At 37.5% G+C, this 27062-nt stretch overlaps 1 protein-coding gene across 2 annotated transcripts in view; it reads right to left on the bottom strand.

The window, feature by feature from the left end:
• Positions 1–358: 358 nt before the first annotated feature.
• The window catches only part of PLCB1 (phospholipase C beta 1), a 681789-nt gene continuing 655085 nt past the window's right edge, over positions 359–27062 (bottom strand). The window contains exon 32 of one of the 2 annotated variants that reach the window (XM_058563193.1): positions 359–1984. In XM_058563193.1, the coding sequence (XP_058419176.1) occupies positions 1757–1984 (228 nt within the window). In that variant the 3' untranslated portion in view covers positions 359–1756. The remainder of the gene's footprint in view (positions 1985–27062) is intronic. The other variant, XM_058563194.1, reaches the window with a different exon arrangement.

Genomic DNA, 27062 nt, shown 5'->3' with positions numbered 1-27062 from the left:
ACACAACTGGTTTTTGTGTTTTAAAATGTTTTGCTAAGCTACAATCAGACAGGTTTATTTTAAAATAAAATAAAGCTATGAGCATCTTGCTTTAGGCTTTAACTTCAATATTCTTTGTGTTACTTTCTAAATTATATTTTCCTCTATATAATTATTCTCTCTTACTTAACACTTTTCAATACTGTTTTTGATCAGTTTTACCATGATATAATTTGTGTCTCTTATGCCACTTGACATAGGAACTTAACCAAAAGACACAGTAAAGTGAATTAAATGTACATAGTGAATATAAAATGAAAGATTTTCTTATGTTAGAATAAAATTGATATCTTTCAGACTTAAAAATTATAGAGGATACTAATAAATTTCCATATTGCTGTCCTATACATTTTATATATTCTGACCATTAAAACAAGCTTAAAATCCGATACTTATAATCCAGTTTTTGATCCTGCAAAATATATATCAAATTCATATGCTAAGTTCTAAATCTACCTTAACTGCAATTACATCAATGGCTCCATCAACTGTTTCTTAGAATTTCAACATAATTTAATATCCACATAATCTAGATGTTTGACCATTTTCTTCTCTATCCATTTATTCCTGAATTTGGTTTTAAGTCTTGGTGGAAGAGATTTGGGTCACTGCCAATTAAAAAACACACATCTACACTTGTGTATGTGTGTGTATGTATGTGCTGCATGTGTATGCACTTATATGGTTGAGTGTGTACATATATACATGGAGATAATACATATATCATTTATAGGTGGGTCTGTGTATTCTCTAGATAAATATTCAATCTTTATCTCTATATTAAAAATAAATGAACCATAAAAAAAATGTCAGACAGCAAAATAAACACTGGAACCTGTTCACTCGGATTGAATCTCTGCTCAACATACATCAACTCAACTATTTTTATTCAACTGAACAGACTCTTTGTAGTTATTTAATCATTTCAGGTCAAGCCAATGAATACTCAGATTTGAGTGCAAATAGTCAACTCATATAGCACACTGCCTGGAAGTGTGCAGCCAACTTGCTCATGCAGCCAAATGTACAAGCCATATTGCCAAGTCTGGGGATAGCTTCACTGGGCAAGGATACAATCAAGTGATTTTTTTCAGGAAAGAGAACCAGCTTATTTGAATCTCTACGGTATCTAATAAAGCCATGTCAGCAACAAATACACTGATGCCTCTATGATAAATAAATTAGCAAACTGCAAGCCTCCAGTGCTTGCAAAGCAAAGGATGAAACAATTTAATATGCACGTTAACTTGAAGATGTGGTAGTTGAGGGGCAGTTAGGGAAAAAAATACTCAAAGTTGGCTGTTGAATAGTGTTAAATAGTGCTATGCATTTCTCAAACTATTTCTATTACTTTGAAATACTTTACACCAGAGCTTCAAATAAAAACATGAGCTTGATTCTCTTCAAAGAAGACACTGTCCTTCATTAAATGTTCCATGGAGCCTGGAAGTTGCCTGCTTTGAATTTACTATTGGAAAGAAAACAAAAATCCCACATACATGCACTCTCCACTAGTAGACCTGCAGTAGTTTCCACATAACACTTGGAGCCTGGGCATGGGGATGTCTGCATGGATCCTCTGGACCTCTCCCTTTGGTGTGGATTTTAGGCTAAGGGATGCTTCTCAGGAAGATGCTCCTGGGCAGTGATCTCTGAATAGGAGAGAGTCCAGTGCAGCTTGAGCGGCCGTGCATGTTCTGAAGGCCTGGAGGAGCCATCACAGCGGAGTATCAAACACTTTTCCTGGGTTGTCTCCTTCCAGCTCCTCACTGGAGGGAGGCCTGTGGTTCAGTTTTCCCGGGTCTGAAGCCAGGGAGGGAGGGGCAGAAGCGTGATTGCTGTCTTCGCTGATTTTCCCTTTCATGGCCTCCTGCACGAACTCCACAATCTCCAGGGGCAGTCTTCTGAACTTGTCTTGGTACTCTTGCTCCAGCTCCACCTGCAGCTGGGAGACATCAAGAGGAGGAGGAGTTTACGTCATTTAGGTTTCTATAACCACCTGTGTAGAAGCTCCCTGAAAGAGATGTACAGAGACAGGGGAGGAATAACTTCATTTTCATATCATCCACTGGTAACCTACAGAGAAGATGTAAAGTAGGGTTTAGTTGGACACATCATTTGTCCATAGCTGAAAGTCAAGTTCAGGTTACGTGGGGCATAATAGAGCCAACCACCTGCAATAATATAAATAAATACACACACACACACACACACACACACAGAGGTAGGTCTTTTGAACAAGTTCACAGAAGTAATATGCAATGATCTGAAGTTCTTCAACATAGGGATTGGAAGGTGCTGTAGCTGGGAGTGCCAACCAAGCTCAGCTGTGAATCGGGCTGGGGAGAACGAAGAAGCTGTCTGGGGCGGACAGAGGATCAAGGCGTGGGCTTCATGAAGTGGAGCCTCACCCAGCGGCTGGAAAGCAACGTGTCTAAAGAGGAGCTTGACGCATTTTTACAAACCGAACATACTCATGTAACCAACTTTAACTTCTATTTTGACTTCTTTTATCACTTCTTTATTTGGACTCCTTTTTCATTCTAATTTTTATTTGCCTCATAAACTGTTTTAGCTACCGTACACACTGTCTTTTAATTTATCTGTTTAATGCTCTGGAGAATTTTCAGACTTTAAAAAGTCACAGAACCCTTTCTTCAAATGCAGACTTACAGGGTGGCCCTAATTATAAAACAAGTGAAAACTGGAGTCTTCGGGAGAAGGGGGTGAGAGGTGGGGCCGGCAGTGGGTGCTGCCTGCTGGGAAGCTCGGCTGTGCAGAACCCCATCGAAACCTAGAATTTTAAATAAAATTCTCTCTGCTTATTGAATGGTAAGCAGGGAGCATAATCTTAGAAATAGTGTGTGAGACTAAATGCTTTTTCTCCTCTTAGTTGCCTTCAGGCAGCTTTTCTTAATCTATGTCCTTAAAACCCTTAAGGAATTTCTTTTCCTGCTTCTCAAACTTTAAAATGCACACAAATCATCTGGGATGTTGACTTTGATTCTGATTCAGGAGATCTGGGTGGGGCCCAACATCCTGCATTCCTCAGCGGCTCCCAGGTGATGCGGATGCAGCTGGTCTACTTTGGACACCCTGATTATCTTCTGTCCTGGTTCTACTCTGAGATCCCAATTCTACTTTTTGTCTTGATCCTGGCTGTATGTCCTCCACCTGCAGCTTCAGTGCAGTCTCTGATGCTTGCCCTGACCCCTGGACAGTCCTGGGTGAAGACAGTCCTCAGGGCATCTGCCCCTCGGTGTCTCGACCCCCCTTCCTTACCTACATTCTGGACAGTGCCAGTAGCTTGAGAACATCCTCTTTTCTTCAACTCGTTTTCACTGTTGCTTCTACACCAGAGAAATTTTGCCAAGGCTTAGTTATCTAATATAGATCCATAATCCCTTATCTGCAATTCTAAAATCCCCAAAGTTCTGAAATCCAGAAGTTTTTTGTAAATTTGTGGCAAACTCATTGACATTAACTGATATCAGGCTGTTCATCATCCTTATTTATCCTACTTCGTGTGAATACCCATGCATGGCACTGTAGACATATTAATTTGTTTGATTATGAGGGTGACCCAGGCCCCCCCGGGATATTATGCTCATGTATATGCATCATATTACCTTTCTAAAATCAGAAAAATTATGAATTCTGAAAAACAGCCCCCAAGAGTCTCAGATAATAGATTGTGGATCTGTTTTAATGACCTTTTTTTTCCCCCCTACATCACAAAGTGCCTGATAAAAATGGCTTGGCCTGAGTATTGAAAGTCATCTATTCTCCCGAAATATAAAATGTGGGATATTTATGAATACGTGTGCTGGCATATGAATTCTAATAAGCCAAGGAGGAAATGTGCTATGAGAGGAGCACCTTAGGGCCCTGAGATTCACATTGCTGCAATGGAGCAAAGGCACCTTCACACACAGCCCCACCCTCAGCGTCGGGACAGAAGAACCACCGGAGCATCAAAGACAAGAAGATAATGGCCAATTCTTTCCCATGTGTCTCAACAATTTAGAAGGAGGTGGGGCTTTTACACTGTCACACTCTTTTGCATGAATGAAGTCTCAGTCTGGTGTTTGACAGTTTCCATTTACTACCATCCAGGCCTCATCATCAATTCGCCTCAATTGTAATTCAGCAACACATGCAGTTAAAATTTCATTTCCAAGGAATGTAGGGAAAGGGAGAAAAGCAAGGTGTTTAGGAAAGAGCAGATTGCTGTTTTCATTTAGGTTAGACTGGGGGACCTTCAGCTACAGATATATTATATGTGACCTTCCAGTCAATTTCTCTTAGGTCATTGGTAGACAAGACCTCATGGTGCTTGATAACACTGTTTCTTTTTTTAATTTATATATAAAAAAAGAAGATGTGAAATGTGAGAAAATGCTAAATACTTATAGAACTCAAACATTTTACTTACTAAATTACTGGTTTATTATAAAAGTATATAACTCAGGAATAGCTAGATGGAAGAGATATACAGGGCAAGGTGTGGGGAAAGGGTACAGAGCTTCCATGCCCTCTCTGAGCATGTCGCTCTCCCCAAATCTCCACGTGTTCCCCAACCTGGCAGCTTTCCTGTCTCTGTCCTGTGGGGTTTTTATGGGGGCTTCATTACACTTCATTACAGGCGTGATTGACTAAATCATTAAATCATTGGCTATTGGCAATTGAACGCAACCTCCAGCGCCTCTCCCCTCTCAGGAGGTCAGCGGGGTAGGAGTGAAAATTCTAACCCTATAAGCACAAGGCTGGCTTCCCTGCAACCAGCCCCCATCCTTAGGTTACCTAGGGGCTTTCAAAAAGTCACCTCATTAACATAACAAAAGACACTTTTGTAGCTCTCAACACTTAGGAAATTCCAAGGGTTTTTAGGAGCTCTGCGCCAGGAACTGGAAGACCAAATATATATTCCTTATTATAAATCACAATATCAACAATACTAATAATTTAATTTTAATAATTATTTTGAATAATTTTAATAATTGATCCAGTTGTAGCTAAATTATCACTTTAGTGGACTCTTTATCATGGGTTAATGGTAGATTTTATAGTATTTTAAACTATTTTAATATATTAAAATTATTTAATTTATTAAATAAAATAAATTTAATTTATATTAAATGCTATATTTCAGGATTTTAAAAAAGTCATTCAGTTATTAATGAATTAATTACGAAATTGCTTTTATTACTAAATTTCAGTTTAGAGCTTTTCTTTTTTTTCCTTATATTTATTTATTTCTTCCTATAAATGGAATACTTATGCATTGTAAAAAAATATAAAAAGTATGCGGGGCAAAGTCTGGCTCTGTTCCCCGAAAGCCCCATCCATCAGGAGTCTAGAACTATTCCAGCCCAAGGGTCACAAACTCCCATGTTCAGGGGGTCCAGGCAAGTCATGAAAATAGGAGGAGGCGGTGTGCAAGGAGGTAGGAGCGGCGGGGAGGACACGCTCCGTCTAAAGGGGGTGCCAGGAACTCAGCTCTAGCTGATGCTTGCCAGGATCTTGTTTTTCAAAAGTCAGAAATTCAAATTTTCATGTAAAATCTCTTGATTTTTTTATTGTTGGCAATCAATTTGAAGCACACTCATGAGTCCTACTGGGCTTGTGGAGAGTTTCTAACTTCTCTCCTAGCAGATCTAAATCTGGCTTAGACCAGAGGACTGGAGAGATTGGGTCTAGCTGTGGAATTTCAGTTTGGATCCTCCCTAATTTTCTCTCCCCACAATCCTGAGCTTCAGATGGCCCTCCACTGAACTCTAAGGCTTGCTCTTCGTCATCCCTTTGCTGGGGTTCATTGTCATCCCATCTAACTGCCGCATTCTGGTTCATGTACTCAAACTTGTGTTGAGTTTCTATTCTGTGCAACTCAAGTGGCAGGTTCTGAGGGAATAGCAGATTGATGGCACAAGTGACAATTCCTTACCCTTCCTTGTGGTCATGGCCTCTTGCAGTTTGCAAGATCTATTTTTAGAAAATGGGCAAAAAAGAGGGAAGAACACGGTCAAATTTAGTTTCTAATTTTAAGGCCAATTGTTACATTACCTTCAGATTGAGCATTGCCAGAGTTTGTTTGTTTTATTATAGGCTGAGTTCTCCAATTTGACTAGCCAGACTCAATTTCTAAATTTCTTAGTTAACTTGATTTTCAAAAGCTGTTGCCCTCTCATTGCTTCTATGAATTCTGGATAGATAAGCAGGAAAAGGCAATACAGTGAAGTTCAAATGGCTACAGCCCTGCCTGACTATGTTGTTGAAGATTTTTGCATGTGGGATGCTATTCTGCCTCTGACATCTTTTCAATTGCCTTAAGAAATAAAGCAGGGATTTAACTTAGTTAAGCAAGGTTTTTAGATGCATAAATATAAGTGAAGACCAAAGAGAAAGCAAAATTACTCATGAAGGTTAGTCTACAAATAGGAAAAAAAAAAATACCTCAGTATAATGTAAATGCGGCAAAAATAGAAAATAAGCCAGGTTACTGAGTTACTAAAGAGATAGAATCAGAACCAATTTTCTAAGGAAACAAATTGAAATCAGAGAATACTAAGCTACAGTAGGATAATAAAGACAGAACTACTAAAACTTAAAAAAAAGTTGCTATAAAATATGCCAAGACAGATATTTAGGAAGATTTTCAAAATTTGACCTCAGGTCCAACTCAAGTCACCTTGCCCAATGAAGTGTATTAAAGACTTTAATATAAAACACAAAGCGATAAAAATCTTAGGAGAAAACCTAGGTGAATAATCGTATAATCAAGGGGTATAGAAACCTTATTAAGCAAGACAGAAAAACCATAAGCTACAAAGGAAAAATTATAAGCATATTTGTCTAAATAAAAATAATCTTTTTTTAGTGAAAAAAATGGACAAAAACCAAGCAGTTCATAAGAGAAAAAATGCAAATATCCAATATATATATGAGAAGATGCTCACTCTCATTAACAATTAGGAACACACAATAGCACACCACCTTTTTAAGGGACATTACATTGGTAAAAAAATTTTTTTAAGGAGGAGTAACATCTGGTGGGAAACTGGCATTTTCAAACATTAGGCAATAAGCTGATAATATCTATTAGAAAGAAAATGTACATAGGTTTTGACCCAACACTTCACATTTGGGAATCTGGCCCAGAGAAATAAAAGCACTAACATATGAGGATGGAAGCACTACCACACTTACTGAAGCATTGTTTGTGAGGCAAAAACAAAACAAAACAAAACAAAAATGAAACAACAGCAACGACAACAGCAACAAAAACCCTGAAAGCAACCTTAACTAATTTTAACCTTACGCCACATGTGCATTACCATTGTCTATCACTGTATTGTTTTGCTGAATCAACTTAAAATAAATTTCAGACACCACGTCACTTCACCACAGATACTGTACCACACATCTCCTAAAAACAAGGACGTTTTCCTACACAATGGCAATGCCTTAATCATTTTAAGGAAATTAATAATAATTCCTTTATGTTAGCTAACACCCATCCATGTTCAAATTTCCCCAATATTACCTCCCCCAAATTTTTCTAGCTTATCTTTTTTGACTAGAATTCAATCAAAGTTCATTGCATTTGATTGTTATGTCTTCCTCCTTTTTCCCACTTGAATTATTTGTTCTACTTTTTTTTATGACTTGGGTATTTTGAAGAGTTCGGTTCAATTTTCTTATAGAATACCCACATTCTGAATTTGGCTGATTATTTCCCTACGGTGTCATTTATGTTGGTCCTGGATGTCCTGAATTTCCTGTAAACTAGAAGTTAAGCCTGTAGTCTTGATTAGATGGAGATTAAACATTTGTTTGGGCAAGAATAGTCAATAATTATTTTTTTATATCTCATTATAACATATCAGTGGGCGCATAGTGTCAGGTGGTCATATTATTAGCGATTCTAAGTTTGATCACTTGGCTAAAAGTGGTAAATACTGGACCCCAATTTTGCCAAATGTTTTTCCTTTTGCAATTGGCAGTCATTCTGTGGGGTGAAACTCTGGATCCACACAAAGTTTCCTTAGCACCTTTCGTGAAACTGATGATTCTTGCCTATCTCATTGGGGGTAAAGGGTAATTTTCTAATTCTTTCTAATTTAACTGGTATGCTGCTGTAAGGAAGAGCTTTCCCTCATCATGTGGAGATGAACTAGAGTTCCTCCTTCATAAGCATTTAATTCTTTTTCTTTACTTACAAATATTCTGAGTAAGGAGTAGGGGCAATAATTATTTCACAAGACAGCAAATGAGTTTTCTTTTCCTTCTCTCTCTTTTTCTGAAAATAACTATGGAAAATACATTTTTATTTTTATTTATTCCTTTCGTTTAAATCAGTTGCAGCCGTTATTCCTTTTTGAGCTTACATTGCCCCATGTTTGGCCAGTGGGAGCCCTTTCAGGCAGGCCCCTGGTCCTTTTGACATGCTCCCATTAGTTTGCGAACACTTGCTTGCTTTTCAAGGTATGACAAGATACCTCAGACATCTCTTATACTTTCCCTGCTTCGGACCTGGAATCAGCCACTTTTCCAAGGAGCCTTTAGTGGAGAAGGCATTAATAAACCAAACTCTGGGTGCTAAAAGTGCTCACTGCTACCGGACTGTCATTGTGTTTAGGCCATTTCGGTGGACAGTTAGGACATGTATTATTTTTGTGTGTGTGAGGAAGATCAGCCCTGAGCTAACATCTGCCAATCCTCCTCTTTTTTTTTTTTGCTGAGGAAGACTGGCCATGGGCTAACATCCATGCTCATCTTCCTCTACTTTATATGGGACACCACCACAGCATGGCTTGACAAGTGGTGCGTCAGTGCGTGCCCGGGATCTGAACCGGCGGACCCCGGGCCGCAGCAGTGGAGCGTGCACACTTAACCGCTTGTGCCACCAGGCCAGCCCCAGGACATGTATTTTGAAAACTCGTTAGTACATATTGAGATATATATATATATATATATATATATATATATATATATATATGACAGTATAGAATTTTTTCTTAACTTCTTTGATTTTATATTTGTATATCTTTTTCATTTTGTAATTAATTTTGTATATTTTGCTTTCTGGTAATATTAACATATTTACTTATTTGCTTTACATTGCAATATATGCAAATAGTTTCAATATTATTACCTAATAACCATGGGAAGCTTAAGACTTTTTCGAGGCTCTTTTTTTCACAGAATATATCCCACTAACAATGCACAATTATATTACTCTGGTAAAATTCACTTGAAATAATTATATTCTCTGTATAGTTATGTTACCCTTGATATACACATAGGATCATTTGTTTCAGTTTGTTTTCTCATTAGACATTTCAGATTATTTCACTTTTGTTTTTCTTTCTCTGGGAGCATCTGGTGTGTATATTTAAAATTTAATTCCTCACAATCTTTTAACCATTTAAAAAATATCTCTAGCCTTTGAGAAGTAGGTATCTTACTCAAAATATTTTGAAATTTACTGCTAAAGATTAGGGAAAATAATAAAACTAACAGACAAGCAAGGAAACAACAAAAACATCAATAAAACTTGAGTTTTTAAAAAATAAAACATAAGGCTTCCACTTAAAGAGATGTAATGCAGCCCATAAATGTTAACCAATAAATGACTGTGAAAATAGGGAAAAATAATTATGTTTCTGTGATAAATGAAGTCTATATACAGTTGTATATGTACTGTGATTATAACTATGAGAATATTTTCTAAGAATACAGAATTACTTTGAAAGGAAATACTAAAATACAAACTGTGTTGGGATAATGATATTTTTATTTTTTTCTATTTCTCATTTTTATGGTAATGTGATTATCTTATTTTTAGCATGAAAATAGCATTCTAAAATAAAAAAATCTAATATATAAAAATACAAAACAGAAAAATACAAAACGCTGAATGAGAGACAGAGTAACTAGGAAAATTTTACGAATAATTACTGCAGAGACTATGGTGTTTTAACCTCAACGTCATCAATTAGCTAAGAAGTTACTAAAAACAATGGAAAAAGCATGACAAAGTACACACTTAGAATGGGTGGTTTCAAAATCAGCCTGAACAACCTTGCAAGCCTCATCTTATTTTTAGAATAATCTCACGAATTTTTACTTCAACCAAGAATAGAAATAACAGGATCATATAAAAATCACAGAGTGGGGTTGGTCAGGTTACCAGAGGATTGTTGGATAATGGCATGTGGGAAAATGGAACTACATTATATACTCCAACCACTCCAGGTTTTGTTTGTTTATTTGTTTTCCTTTAAATTTCCTTAGAATAAATTGCAATGGAACTTTGAGTCAAAATGGCTGACTGAGTGGGAAATTCCTTCTTCTACTCCAAGCACAGGGAATAAAAACTGAACAAAACAGAACATATACATTTATTCAAATTTATAATTGAGTTTTAATATGAGAAAAGGAAAACCCTAAATCACAGGAATAACAAAGGAACTCAAAGCCAAAAGGCCTATGGGGGACAGAGTAGATTCTCCACTTGAGGAGCTAGGCTTTTGGGTTCTAAAAGGATGGGAGAGGATGGCCTAAGAATTTTGGCTGTTGAAGTGCTGAAACTGAAGTCCCTGCATCAAGTCAGGAGTCTCCACATTTGCAATGGGGACTAGGAAATTCAATCCATAATCTCGGGGACAAGGCGAGGAAGCTAGTGATTCATGGGGTCCTTTGGAGGAAAAATGTCAGCAACAAGGAATCAGAAACCCAAACCAGCACCATGAGTGAGTGCAGTTTCCAAATTCACACGACCACTGTGAATTGGTACCCAGTACCAAGAGATCAAAGCAAAAAGTGTTCAAAAATGGATAAAACCATAGAGCCTCAGCAGAGGCACAGCACATTCAGACTGTTTGGATTCTCCACAACCCATGGTAGGAGTGATCCCTATAGATAAACAATTCCCACTGAACATGAACTCAAAGTTCAAAACTAACAATAACTCTAGTAAAATACAGCATTTGTTCAACCTTGTAATTCAAGGTTGTCATTGGTAAGTGAAATCTAAAGAAAATGAGTAAAATGGTGATCAGTGTAAATACTCCAGACCTAAACAGAAATAAATTGGATAGTTCACACCAACGTGGAAGAATACAGTTAATTCACACTGGGTGTAAGTTGCTGATGCTTTTAATCAAGTGCTGGATGATGGTGCATGCCTATATTTTTGGCAGATTTTTCCTAAATAATTATATTTGCCTGAAAATGATATTAAAATTAATTATCATCTTTTGAACAAATACCAACTAGCAATAGAGCCTGTTGCCAAGGGCTAAGAAGTTAACCACAAATTAAACTGCTGCCATAGATCTATACAAGTGGGTAACTCCTTGAGGGATAGATAAGATTCTCTCTCCACACAGGGTGCTTGCGTTTTACCAAATATGACCTTGGGCAATTTATGTAATCTCTTGGAATTTAAATTGTTTCATATATAAAATAGTGATAATAACCCCAGTGTCCACAGGTTGTTGTTAAAAGGTTTACACGAGATCATGCCTGTTAAGTAATTAGCATATTGTGCTTACTTTTAATTAATTTTGAATTAACTTTATTTCTAAAGAGAGAGAAAAAAAGAACTTGCAGCTGAAAACATCTGGAACTCTGTCTACTAAGCGGTCTTTGTTCTTTCCAGTTACATCATTTGAGTCATTATTTGGTCAATGCAACACAATTATGGTACTTAGATCTTTCTTTTTGAACCGTGTTCTGGGTTGTTGTTGATTTTGATGCATTTAACAACAAATAATATTTTTGAACACCCTGATTGGTGCAAGGCCTTGTGTTTGGTGCTGTGGAGAATGAAAAACTTAGAATCCTTCCAGAGTGACAAGCTATGTGTGTGGGGAAAATAAGTCAGGCCGAATGGGTGCTACAGACGTGAGGTGCTGTGGATGTTGAAAACAAGGAGCGGATTGTAGCCTTGAAGCGATATAGGAAATACTTTATGGAGGAGGTGGGACTTAAAAAGGTGAGTCTTTTAGAATCCGCCCATATCCTTGGTATATGGATCCTCTATCCTCATGCTGGGGCAGAAGCTTTCAACCTTCTCTCCACGGGACATATAATAGATGATAATTACTCGGGAGACAGAATTGTCTAGGTGTAACTTCCTGCTTCCTTGCTCTAGCTCAAGGTATATAGTACATACGTACAAGCCATTGAGAATGTTAGTTTGAAATATATATATATATCTTTGAATCTGCTCCAATATATAAAAATTAAATCATTACCAAAATTTCTTTCGTTTATAATTAGCCACAGATTACAATGGAGGGACCTCACCTTCAGTGGTTGAGAACACTTCTTTAAAAGATGGCTGCATGTTAAAAGTGACAAGATGGGCAAGCTTTAGACCACTGCTTCTCAAAAGTGAATGTACATACAAAGCACTTGGCAATTTTGTTAAAATGCAGATTCTGATTCAGTAGATCTGGGATGGGGCCTGAGATTTTGCATCGCTAACAAGCTCCCAGGTGATGCTGTTGTTGCTGGTCTAAGGACCATTTTCTGAATAGCACCACTTTAGACAAAGAGCTCCCAACAAAGTACTCCTTTTGTGTACCCCTCTTCAACATTATTTCAGGACCTACATTTACATACAAGGATTCTCTTTGTAAATTTCACCTCTTCAGACCTCTGGAGTTGGCTGATGTTTAGGTTTGGATTTAACGTGTTTGTTGGAGGCTATTGGGTGAAGGCAGAATGAGGGTTGCTAAGTCTGCAGAAAGGAAAGATGGAGGGATCAAGGACAAGGTAGGCAGTAGATTCAAATATGAAATGCTAAGTAAATCCAAGCACTGAATCAATAAAAGAGGAAAGACAAAAGCTAGAGATCGTGTGATTTACCAAGCATAGTTCCTAACATGCTTTTGCATTTTAAATTTTATTTCAAGTCAAAAGCCAAATGCATTCTGACATAACTGAGATGTGTAAACTCCTCTATACATCCATATATCCATGAAACCACCCGTAGAGGAAATTTGCGCTTAATACAACAAAGAACAAAATCAGATTCCTGTGACTTTTTTCCTAGCTCCATCCCCGTTCCTTCTTTGCTGTCCTTTCCTCAGTACATCTCTCTTGAAATGCTGCAATTTCCTAACTTAACCCGTACTTTACACTTCCTCTGATTCTTAAACTGTGTACTTCAAAATTTCTTTTGTAATCATCTTACAGACATCTAGAGATTACTGTAGAAACCTTTGAAAGGGATGCTAGCAATTATATAGTCAACCCCTCCAAGAGTTAGTAGAATTGGAAAGGGATTTTACAAATTATATAGTCAAACCTTTTCCTTTTACTTAGTATAAACCCGTGGCTGAAAGAAGTTAAGTGGCTTTCTCAAGGATACAGCTTGCTAATAGCAAAACTAGGACCAGAATCTAGTTGATTCTCCTTTGCAGTAGATTGACTGGATTAATGACTCCAATACTTCACCTCTTTCTGTATCCACAGCCTTTGCCTTAGGACTTTAAGTTCTTCTAACTAAAGAGGCAGAATCTCTCTCTCTAGCTCTTGAATATGAGGCGGTCATGTGACTTACTTTGGCCAATAGGATGTTAGCAGACATGACTCAAGCAGAGGCTTGAAAAAGCACTTGTGCATTTCAGCTTTCACTCCTGTTATTCTGCCATGGTCCTGGGAACATGCCTGGACTAGTCTGTCAGAGGATGAGGCACATGGAACAGAGCTGAGTCACCCTAATCATCCTAGTTACACATCCCAAGTCATCCAAGAACAACCAGAAGCTGGCTGGTACCCAGAGATGTAAGCAAGTCCAGCTGAGATCAGTAGAATCACCTACCTGACCCATAACTAACTACAGATGTATGAACAAGCCCAGCTAAGATCAGCTACTCTCAGCCCAGATCAGCTGAACCCTGCAAACTCATGAACTAAATAAATATTTATTATTGTATGCCAGTGAAGTTTTGTGTTTGTTATGCAGTGTTATTGTAGCATTTCCTCCATGACCCTTATAATTTGTCTCAAAAGCATGCATAAAATTCTGTCCCCTTGACATGGAATGAATTGTTCACCATGGCCCAGGAACCAGACTCTTGCTGCCTTATATACATACCCTCGCCATTCAGCATCTAAAAGTAAATTATATTAAACTGTAAGGTAATAATTATGCTACTTGGCAAGCTACTTCATCCTAGCTAATGTGTGCATTCCAGGCCTTGAAATTCTTGTGCCAGGACTGGGATATTCTCCCCTTATAGATGCTTGCTATTAAGGCCTAGGAGTTTTCTATTTGTGGTTAGGCACGTTCTGTAGAAGACTTAGCTGAGGCCTATCATAGCCGGGAATAAAAATGATGGTGAATGAAGAAAACAATTTTGATTTTAGGAAAATAATTAATCATAGTTCAAAGACACCTTGTCAAACTGAAAGTTACTACTGTACTTGAAGTACCAAAAGATGGTCTAAATCTTTGAAGACCTGTGGTCTGGGCTAAGGAAGCTAAGAGACTTATTTTATAACCTGGGTGAATATACAGTCAGCACATTATTAACCATCATTCTTTAAATGAGGAAACTGAAGCCTACCACTTAAGTGGTTTAGTGCAGAATAAGGTTCTGAACAGCAAACTCTTGCCTCCTAATCTAGGGCTCCATCCCCACCATTCCAGGCCAACCCCTCACTCTGTAAAAACAGGATTTGTGAAGATCTCAGTAATCCAATATTCTGTGTGTTGAGAGAAAAATAACAAATAACTCTAAAGTATCTTCCTTGCACATCTAGGACTTCAAAGCTGCTTTCACAAAATAATTAGTAAGTGTCTTTTACTGAAAAGTGATGCTGAGGAGGGGTTCCATGGCATAGGATCTTACTGACATGCTGCCCTCTTAATAACAGAGTACAGGATCATGAAAAACAAGAAGGACTCTCACTCAGCTGCAATTAGCCTGGTCTATTTCTCAGGCTTCACTGGGCTTTTCTATTTGCATGAGTCATGCTTGGAAGACACTGGCTTTTCACTCCTCCTACGTAATTCTTCAGTTTAGGATCTGTTTATTTGGTCAGCTGGCTGTTTTCCTGTTTGGCATTAAGTGCAGTCTAATTTAATCAGATTATTTCTATAAAGAGTCAGACACTACAAGAAAGGATAAGCAAATGGAAAATTGGAATAACGAAAAAATCCTAGTTTAAAAGGAAAAAGAAAAATCTCTTGGGGTAGAGTCAATCTAGTAAACATTGCTAGTAAATGCCAATGGAATACAGAACCATAAAAATAATGATGGTAATATGTATAATGATGGTAATAATTACAACTTACTGAGTGCTTTGGGTGTGGCAGGCACTGTTCTCAGGACTTTTCATGTATTAACCAATTTAATACATGTACATTAATTTGAGAATCTCTAAATTCAAATATCTATGAGGCCCAAGAAACAACATAAACCTGTGAGTTAGGTTTGGTGAAAGGCAATAGAGAAGGGCCAAGACCGTGGCCAACAGGAATTGTATTTCATGTTTAAAACACTCCTATTCAAAAATGTTAACGTGTACCAAGAGTCAAATAAAAGGCTCAACGTAGTCTGCAAGTCACCAGTGCGTGGCTCCTGATTTAGCTGCACTATAAGGAGCAGAAGCATGACGGTAAAGGGTGATTTATGTCCACGGCAGAGAGGATAAGAAAGACAACCCAGAAGAATCCCATTCTCTCAACCACATAAACTCTATAACAATCAATAAAAAGCCTCAAGTCAATTGAAATAAAAGGCCATTCAAAGGCTAATTATTTTTAGATCAAGTATGTATTTCTTTTCAACCTTGTGGAATGCCACCAGCAGGGAAGAACTGAACTTACATTATGATTCAATTCCCAGCTTGAGTCACATTAGAAACAAATGCCTATAGTGCAGATGGTGCGTGCAACCATCTCAGATAAGTGGGAGTCCCAGTGAAACCTCCTCCTCGGGAAGTCTTGGGCTGGGATTCTTTAAGACATCCAGAAGTGGTCTCCGAAGATTTATTCTCATGGAGGTCTTGATCTTGTATGGGGCCTTCCTTCAGTTCAGAGTCTCCTCATCTGCACACACCTTTGTCTTAACTCCTTTTAAGACTTACCAAGCACTAGTAATTACCCAACTTGAGCCCTAGCTAAAACCACACTCTCTTGACTTAGAGCCTGTGCATTTAAAAAACAGGAGACAGGCTGTGTCAGATGTCCTAGAATGAACTCAACCATGTCCCCGGAGAACGCCCTTCTCCTGATCACCTAAAATTAGTTTTGGTTTTCCTTTTTCTTTTTATAAATGTATATTTCAAGAGTTTTTAGCTGTACTAGGGTTTTATCAGGATAATTGACTTTGATGCTTAGGGAGCGAGTATTTCCTAATTATATAGTCACTCCTTCTAACATGATGTTTATGTCTTCTGCTTAAATTGCTGTGGTTTTAGGTTGGCCATTTACAACTTGATCTGAGAGGATACTAGACATTTGTTCTCTTGGCCTCATCAGGGTTTTGAGAAGTCTGATTGTCATTCCTGAATCCTCCTCCCAAGGTGAAATTGAAACTATGATGGAATTTTTCAGAGATAGCAAACTGAAACAGGGCCAGGTAAAAAGGTAAATAAATGAATGACTGGGGCCAGATGGGAACTGTGGTGATTGCAGAGGGCGTTCCTTGGTTACAAAGAGCAGCTACCCAATCTTGCCAACTAGATTGCTGCCACGTGTATGCCCAAGGTTGCCACATCTTCTAGATTGCTGCCACGTGTATGCCCAAGGTTGCCGCATCTTCTGATTTTTCAAAAGAAGCTAGCAATCTGGATTTTCATGTTAAATCTTCCGGTTTGTCAGTGTTGGCAGCTAAATTAGAAATTTAAAAAACACTGTGCAGGTCAATTTTCAACTTCTGGAATATCTGGGTAATGTATTCCATTGGCCTGTCTTTGGATTTAATAGATAACTACCCCACGGTCTGCCAAGGCCTCTCCACTCAGGGATTGGCCTCCATCCTCTTTGCTGACTGAGTGGACACATAACAACACTGAGCTGGTGTCCTGAATCTTTGACAACGCACTCACCCCTCGGAAGGAGAAAACACTTTACTTATACCTGGGATAAGATTTTAACCCTATCCTAGGCAGTTCCTCTAGAAGGTACTTGCTAAATAATTCAGGATGTCTCCTTATTTTCCCATTTATCCAAGTGTGGTGATCTGACTGTGCTAAACTCAGAGGGTTTGGAATGGAAAACTGATGATCTTAATTGCAAGGTGTTTTTACGGAAATGCTCTTTTTAAGTCTTCTAGACCAGATCCTTCTGCTGATAGATCCCTTTGTTCAAGACGTCTGCAGAGGTGATTTGCTACTGACTTTATCTTTGAGATCTTATATGAGTGGCAGTCCATTTAGAGCAATTCTAGGTATAGAAGATTTGAATTCCATTATCTTGGTCTACATTGCAGAAGTTGACTAGTTCTCTCCAAAATTTACATTCACCTTTCCACGGTATCTGCTGTGCCTGGGTGGCAGATGCCCAGACAGGGACGATGTTTGCAAGTCCTCCTCACTATCTTTGCACCCAAGCATGGCCATTTGACCAGTTCTTGCCAATGGAATGTCAGGGCAAGGCTTTTTAGAGGTGAATGGGGGCATCTCTACCATCTCTTTCCCTTTTCCAGCAAGGTCCTAGAGGGCTATGGAGCCACATTATGAAAAGAACTTGGTTCTCTGAGTTACCACATGGAAACATGCTGTCCACCAACCAGAAACACCCACACTGGACTGTTATATGAAAGAGAAATAAAATTGGGATAAAGCCAATGACATTTTGGTGCTGTTTGTTACAGCAGCTAGTGTTATGCTAGCCAATACATTCTTATGTATGTAATTTGTTTTGCATGATTTACATTAAGATTACAGGAACGCTCAATACACATGTAGATATTATGAGTATTTCTCCTATTTAAGATTCACCTTTATTAGGCAATTTTTATACCACAAAGATGGTCTCTTAACAGTTGCTTGGGACTTATTTAGTTATTCTGGATTTAAAGTAGCATTAGAGAATTATCCTAACAGTAAATCTTGAGTACTTTATAGCTATAAGAGAGAAAGAGCTAGTGATATGAAACCCAGGGGCATTATTACTTTCCATCAATCTTTATCTATTTCTCTTCTACAAAAACAATGCAGAGATGAAAAAAAGTCTCCCTTTTCTTCCATTGTTATCACTGGATTAAAGTGTATAAAGAACTTACAGTGTATGACTATAATGAAGTTACTTGTGTAAGGACAGGAATCGGTGATTTCAGTTAAGTATTACTGCAAATTGATTTTAAAACATTATTCCTTTTTCTCCTGCTTAGATAACAAGGCAGAGCTAGTCAGCTAAATCTTACTTTCTGCTTCCACCTTCCCATCAGCTAACCATCTCCTGGCATATATAACCCTACGGCTGCTTCCAAAAACTTGGGTGATTTCTTCAAATCACTCAATCTAGGGAATTAAAAGCTCTTCTGATGAATCATAGGCATCCTTACTTACACAAGGATAAACAACTTTAGGGAAAGCTACTGGTGACAGAAAAGTCTACTAGGTTCTACCAAGCCTGATCTGGTTCTCAGTTGGCCTTGCCAGCCAGAGAGCCATCCTAATCCCAAATCATGGAACATATCCTGATACTTGGAATCCTGGACTAGATGGCCAATGCCATTGATTCATGGTTCATTCTCTACATTTACTCACTTTTGTTGCCTTTACTCCCCCATACATTCATTGATTTCTTCATTCATTTACCCCAAATTTATTGCATGCCCTTCTATGTACCTGGCACTGTGACTAATGCTAGGTATAGAGACATGAATGAGACACAGCCCTGGTTTCAAGGAGTCCTCAGACCAGTGGGAGAATGTGAAACATAATAAAGTGATATGCTGAGATAAGCACCAGGGTACAGTTATAAGCAACATACAATAGTAGCACAAAGGAGGGAATGATCACCTCTCCCTGGTATCACAGAATAGGAATTCCCTAAGACCAGAAGTACTGCACATCATTAAACTCCAGTCCCTTTGCACACTTGTCCAGGTGACTGCCACTTAACTTTATCAAGGGCCCACCCACGTCATTTCCCTCTTACTTTCTGCAGCACATCCAATTATATTCCAAAATAACTAAAAAAGGAAAAATACAATAACTCTGAATTGTTTTTTAAAAACATGACTATTTTGTCTAATTGTATGCTAAGTAGAATAAAACATCCTAAAAGTTGGAGATATCTCTTGATACAGGAGAGATGAGTGACCTAGAAATTATGAAAAACATTATTATGGGCATAATTTTTCATAGTGCTATGTAAAATCCCACCCAGAAAACCTATCAATCTAATCCCTACCTGAATCCTTACATAAATGACCATCTTTCAGTACATGTCATTCAAATAAATACGATAGAATTTTCAACTGTGGATAAGAGATTCCAACCTTGAGTTGTCTGACTTCTTCAGAGGTGGAAAAAACTTCCTCTGCTTAACTCTTTCAATTAGAATTAGATTGAAAATGTTTCTCAAGGCCTCTTAACAACATTTTCTTTATATGAAGAATATAACATCTTTCTTTTGGTAATAATGGTAAAACACAAAGACAATTAGGGCAGGGGCAAGCAAAGTGTGTGAGGTTACAGAGAGACATCAGCATCCCCTGGGATCTTGTTAGAAATGCAAGTTCTCAGGCCCACAACAAACTTAATGAATCAGAAATTCTGGGGGTGGGGGCTCAGTTATCTGTGTATTATTAAACCCTCTGGCTGATTCTGATGAATCCCAAAGTTTGAGAACCACTGATTCAGAATTTAGAAGCTTTGCAGGTGATTCTTATATACCTGGATTGTTGAGAATCATTCATATATTTAATGATTAAGTCTTGCCAAGAAAGTAGTGTCAGATCTGGAAAATATTTTGTAAACCTAAATGTACTTGGCTATTGTCAAGTACATATATCAGATACAAGGTGCTGGGTTTAATGCCATCGAAAATTGAATTGGTGAGGCTGTAGCGTTCTAACCAATTTGAAAGCTGACTATAGCAGTGATTGTCATTGCCCAGCCTAGAACCCTTTGGACTAACCATTGCAATACAGACTGCCCTATTTCCAACTGCCTGCTTTCTTTGATGGAGAGCACAGCTGGCTGGAAGTGCCTCCCAGTACCTGACATATATTTACCCAGCTTCCTTACCCTTCGGATAGAATAACTCTGAGGTGCATATTCTTTATAGCCTCCCAGAGTTCCCTAGTAGGATTGAGCACCAGTTGCCCACGGTTGTAACTTGCTTGATAACAAATACACGTTTTATTGGCTGCTTTCTCTTTCCTGCCTCACTTCCCTACCCCCTACTAATTCCTGGGAGCACTTCTCAGAAACACTACCTCTACTCAAATCCTTGTCTCAAGGTTAGCTTCTGGGGGAACCCAAACTAAGACATTAATTTAGTTTGAGTTTATTAGCTGGTATGTATTAGGTGTAGAAATTGTAGGGGTTTTCCTACAGTTTTTGGATTAATGTGCCCTAGTGTCTAATGCACATTGATACTATTTGACTTGCTTATAAACTACTTGAGATGAAGAGCTATTATAAATCATGCAATGCCTATATTTAGATTGGAAAATATCAATGCCTTTCTGAATCGATACAGATCTAACTGGCCTCGAAGCAGATTAAATTCAAGCAGGAATCCAAGTAAATTTGAATTTGGATATCTTTTGATCCCTACTGTATCGACCATAACCGCAGTGGTCATATATAATGTAATAGGAGTCTAAACTGCTGTGAATTATTTCCACAGAGAAGAGAAATTGATGTTCAGGAGAAAAGATAGTCTGTGGCTGAGATGTGCCCAGCATAGTGATGGTGCACATTTATTTCTCTCTTCATCCAGCAGCATATGGAATAGACGGATAAACTCACATGCCAATTGGTTCTGGTGTTTTTGTTACACAACATTTCAAGTGAAAGAAAGGCTGTCAAGAAAAATTATACTGAACATTGAGATGAATAAATAACATATGATATCGTGAGCATATTCAAAAGCAGTTTATCCCATCAAAAGAAGATCAAATGTGTTCCACAAGAGGAAATATGTTACTGCACTGGGTTTAATAGCAGAAATATAATGAGATCTTTAAGAAAATGGCTTTTGCATTAAAATAATAATTGAATAACAATACCAGAGGTATAATGTATGTTTAAAGGAAAAGGCTTCTGCTTTAAAATAAATATCTAATATCTAACTGTCAAAATGTATATTTTCAATGTTTTTCTGAAGATCAAAAGTTAATTGACATTTTTTCTCTTTAGCCTGCCTTTTAACCAAATACTCTGTCTTAAAGAAAACGACCCACATCAGCACTTAATGCATTATCCTTCGTTTACATCTCAAACAAACATAGTAGGTACATGATTCTTTACTAACACTTCCTGTGCCTTGATCACACATCATTAATACAAACACACAAATTAAACTTGTTTGCTTTAAGTATGTTTGCATTTCATACTTGGGAGCCACATGCTACCAACATTTTCAAGTAGAAATGCCACTAATCAAGGCATGAAACTTGTTTTAAAATATAGTCTTTTGGATTAAAATATCAGAAAGAAAATTGGTGATTTGGCTTTCTTTCCCCTTTACTCATCCATAAATTTCTACTCACCTACTCCTCTAAAATGTTTATTTTTATGTCTAATATTTATTTAATAAATCAGTAACCAACTTCTTCGGAAAACACATAACAGAAGAAGATCGCAAATTTTGTCTGTCAAGTCAAACACCATGATGGTAGGGACTCTTCCAAGAAAGTCGTGTCTACCATGAGATCAAAACAAAGAGTTGAAAGTCAAGGAACTGGTTGGAATTATTTGGTTTCTAATTGAACTTGAAAATTTATTAATGGTTATCAGCATATGAACTCTTTCTGTGAGTTCTCTTAAGACGTGAGGAAAATCATGTTCAAGAAACAAATGGGAATGCACTGATAATATACTAATTTCTCAAAGAGAATAGGCCTTAAGACGCTTTTCCTGAATCACCGGCTTGAGTCCCTGTGGAGGTATGTGGATTACTTCAATTAATCATTGAATTGACTAATCAATATTTATTGAGCATCTACTAATGTAAATGATTGGCTCTGTGGTAGTTGGCTTGGGAAATCCTGAATACTATAGAACAATTGTTTCTTAAGGGTTAGAAATTTAAAATGTAATTGGTGAGCCAAGGCAAAGTTAGATAATAACATGAGCTGGTCATACAAGATGAATTGCCAAATCAGTAAGTTTTATTGATTCAGGAATTGTGAATCACTGCAGGGAGACTTGCCTCTGAGTTAATCCATGAAACCAAACTCTCCAGTTACCACATATGAAAACAAACTAATGGCCACTGTCTTAAGCACAAAGGTTTTCTTCCACTGGGCCCTTAGTAACTATTCTGTAATAGTTGTCAAATAGCAAGACTGTTACTATGAATATTTATTGAGCATGTATTATATGCTGGGCACTAGGGTAAGTGACTGGCATGGATTATCTGCATGGATTACTATTTTGAATTCTTACATTATTCTAAGAGGTAAACACTATCATCATTTAATGGCTAAGTGACACAGCTAGTCACAGAGCTGGTAAATAATGAAGTCAGAATTCAAACTCAGTTATTCTTACACCACAGTCTCCAATTATGTGTAATAATCTCCTTTCCTAGCAAGCATATTGAAAGAAGCCCACATATTTGTATTTGCTCAATGACTCCCTAGAAGAGAAAGTTGGTGGAAGCTTTTATATAGAATAAAGGAAGAACGAAGGCAAAATTGATATATATTATGGTAGGTGGAGTAGAGAACAGGAGATTACGTTCTTTTTTTCCTTCCCTCTCCTATTCCCACCATGTTATCCAGGTCTTACCACATTCAAGTAGATATTTATTCAGTTGAATAATCCATAACCTTTGAAAATATTTTACTTTGTCTAGTAGACTTCAACTTAGAGTCTACCCTGGATAAAAGACTTCAGCAAGAAATATCCAACCGACACTTCAGAACTAGGACGGGATTCTGAAAATGTCCAGAGAGATTTAAACAAAAACAAAACAGTGTTCTTGAATTAACAGAAGATTGAGGTAAAAATTCCAAAGGTTGTCAAAAGCCAGAATGCCATCTTTAGAAGGAAAAGTTCTCCAACTCAACTATGTGAGATAAAATCACCTTATAAGCCTTGCTACTCAAAGTGTGGTCCTAGGACCAGCAGTATCACCTCAGGCTCACCCCATACCCACTGAATCAGAATTTGCATTTTTAACAAGATCGCCAGGTAATTCATATGCACATTAAAGTTTGAGAAGCATGGGTTTAAAGATATTTGTTATGATTTTCTTAATGTGGATGTGAAGGGTTAAGCTGAAAAAATTTAGGCTGTGCTATTTTGAAATGTTTTCTATTTGCAGCAGATGTTATTTATAAGAAAGTTCCAGATTTGGTGTTTCTTTCAGATCAGTTAAAGTTATTGAGCCAATCAAAAATGAGCTCACTCTTCCTAAGTGTTGGCCTTAGAAGTGGATGAACCAATTAGGAATAGGAAGGGGTATCTTACCAGATACAGGTTGTGTTATGGAGTTATAGTAATCAAGACATTGATGCAGACACAAGGATAGACAAATTAACCAATGGAATAGAATAGGTAGCCCAGAAACTGGCTCTTGCACGTATGAAACTTTGATATATGAACATGGTGGCATGGCAGATCAGTGGGAAAAGAGGAATTATTTAACAGATCAAGCCTTACAAGATGGTTATCTGTATAAATAAACATCAAATTATATCCTCAAAGATAAACCCCAGATAGACTGAAGATTTAAATACCAAAACCCAAACTTTGAAACTTTTAGAAGACAATGTAAATAAATATATTTCAGACCTTGGGGTACTTAAGGATTGCTTAAACAAGCCCCAATAGCTAACAATAAATATTAAAACAGAAATTAAATACTTAAAATTAAGATATCTGTTAATCAAATGACCCCTTCAAAAAAGTGAGAAGCAAGTTATGAACTGGGCAAAGATGTTCACAACACACACATCTGACAAAAGCATAGTATCAAGAAAATATAAAGAATTGCTATAAGGCAAAAGACAAAAAAAAACACCTCAATTTAAAAAATGAGCAACAGATACAAATAGGCATTTTACTTAAGAAACACATGTGGCTAGCCAAAACCAAAGCAACAACAAACAAAAAAAAAATGAAAGGATGATCATTCTCTTCATTGCTCAGGGAAAGGCAAACAAAGACAATGCAATACCATTTTATACCTATCTTAATGGGAAATATTACAAAGTCTTACTTGAATATCAACTGTTAGCAAGTTTCTGGATCAACAAGATCTCTCATATACAGCTGGGGGAAGTGTGAAGTGTGACAGTTACTTTGGAAGACAATGTAGCATCATCTTATAAAACTGAAGATTCATATTCCCTATGACATAGCAGTTCCACACTTAGGTATACAACCAAGAAAAACTCTTGAACAGAGTTTGTATACTAGGGGATATGTGCAGGAATGTTCATAGCAGATCTTCTTATAACAGTAATAAATTGAAAATCACTAAAATGCCCATCAACAAGAGAGTGGATAAACTGTAGTATATTCATGGAATAGAATGTTAGAAGTCAAAGCAAACTAAAGCCACATCCAACAATATAGATAAATCATATATAGATATAATTAATTTTGTTTAATATATTTTTATTAGTATACATAGGGAAAAGCATATATATCATAAGTGTGATAGATTGATTTAAAAAAGGATCACACTTTTTCACTCCTTACTCGTGACTTTTTTTTTTTGTCAATAGAATGTGGCAAAAGTGAAAACATCCATCATGCTGTGTGCCACTGTGGAATGTCCATTCTCTTTGCTGTATAGTATTCAACTGTGTGAATATATTACATTCTATTTGTTGACATAACGTTTGATGGACATTGGGCTAGTTCTAGTTCAGGGCTGTTATAAATAGTGCAGCTATGAACATGCTAGTATGTGTCTTTTGATGAATGTATAGGCACATTTCTGTTGGGTTTAGCAATATATTTTTAAGTGAAAAACATAGGTTCCAAAAGATTATATAAAGTATAATACTTCATTATGATACTTTTACATATATTATCACACTTCAGTATGATACTTTTAACTTCATATGATGCTACTTTATGAAGTTAAAAACAACTAAAACCAAAACCAAAATATGTATTATGGGAATACATATACATATGATATAGATATACATGTGCACATATATGTACTTTTGCATATGTATGGATATATACATAGGTGTATATATATGTATAATGCACTTGTATGTCTACACCTCTGTAAATATAAAAGTAAAAGAATTATACATACAAGATACAGATTGATGACTACCTTGGAGAACAGAAGGGAGAGAGAGGCAGGGGTACCAGAGGGGGGAGAAATCAGTGTTCCAGTTTTTGTGTTGTGCAATTATTTCATGGGTATTTATTATATTATTAATAGATCAATATGGTCTTGCATGGACCAATGAGAATGGTGTGTCATGAACTATGGATTATTATTTATCCAATTCTGTACACCTAATGTCTATTAAAAAGTATATAGGGCTACCTAAATAAAGTAGGTGGTTAGAACTGAAGGGTCCTAGAAAGTCACCAATCCATGTGGCAATTTTGTATTTGACAAGACCAAAGACCACAAAGTTTAAGTGACTTGGCCAAAGTCATTCAGATATTTTCATGACATAAATCAGTGTGAAAAAGTACATTTTATTTTATTTATTTATTTTTTTTGTGAGGAAGATCAGCACTGGGCTAACATCTGATGTCAATCCTCCTCTTTTTGCTGAGGAAGATTGGCCCTGAGCTAACATCCGTGCCCATCTTCCTCTACTTTCTATGGGATGCCGCCACAGCACCGCTCTGCAAGCAGTGCGTTGGTGCGCGCCCAGGATCCCAACCGGCAGACCCCGGGCCGCCGCAGCGGAGCACGCGCACTGAACCGCTTGCGCCACCAGGCAGGCCCCAAAAAAGTACATTTTAAAGGCAGTTTTTTTTTTCTATGGTTTATGTTTGGTATGAATTCTGTTTCCTTACAAATGTCAGTTCTGATGTTGAAAACGTTGCCATCCATCATAGTCTAGGATCATAGGTCTCAATTGCTTCTTAAAATAAAATGATCCTACTTTCTCCCATTTCAAGAGTATTCTTTCTTCAGGTAAATTTTCTAAACTTTCCTATTGAACTTGCTGGAATGCGGAATGGGGAAATTAGAGAGGTGGGTTGTTTTGTTTTGTTCTGTTTTGCCAGTAATGTCACTGACTGCAGCACATTTCTTACAGTTCTTAGAAGTTGGAGGGAATCCTGGGCTGGGGAGCGCTGGTGATTTGGAATAAGTTCTGTTGCAGCTGGGTGAACTTGGCCTTCATAGACTTCCTTCTCAAGTGTAAAACAAGAGGGGGATTTGGCCACAGAGTGACAATGGAAATACTGGCATCGTTTTCCCATTTCGTATTGCTTCACTGAGAGCACAACTCAAAATATACTCTGGCCTTCATTTCTCCTATGAGACAATCCCCTGGAATTGGGGCGGGGGGGGGGGGGACCACTCCCATCCCTATTTCTAAATGTCTGAATGTTTCTCCCTTCCAATCACAGGCTCAAAATGTCAATAGGGAAAGATTTCCAGATCAAGTCTACATTTTGCTCACGTCCCCGTATTAATCAGACGTTTTTGCTACTTCCACAACAGAGAGAAATTCTAAATTCACTGTGCACACATCGTTTAAAATTTCCCCTCTCCCTGTTATTTAAACTTTTCCTACATATCAATTAGTTTGAAATAATAAGTCTTTAGGCTATCCATTAATTGCTGCACTGTAGACATGATCTGTATTTAAAACTACGCAGGGAAAATTAAGCTGCAGCACGAAGGAGTCTTGGCTAACACTGAAGGCTCC

Source organism: Diceros bicornis, chromosome 19, assembly GCF_020826845.1.
Source record: "Diceros bicornis minor isolate mBicDic1 chromosome 19, mDicBic1.mat.cur, whole genome shotgun sequence".
Taxonomy (NCBI): domain Eukaryota; kingdom Metazoa; phylum Chordata; class Mammalia; order Perissodactyla; family Rhinocerotidae; genus Diceros; species Diceros bicornis.
This window is presented reverse-complemented; position numbering and strand designations above follow the sequence as displayed.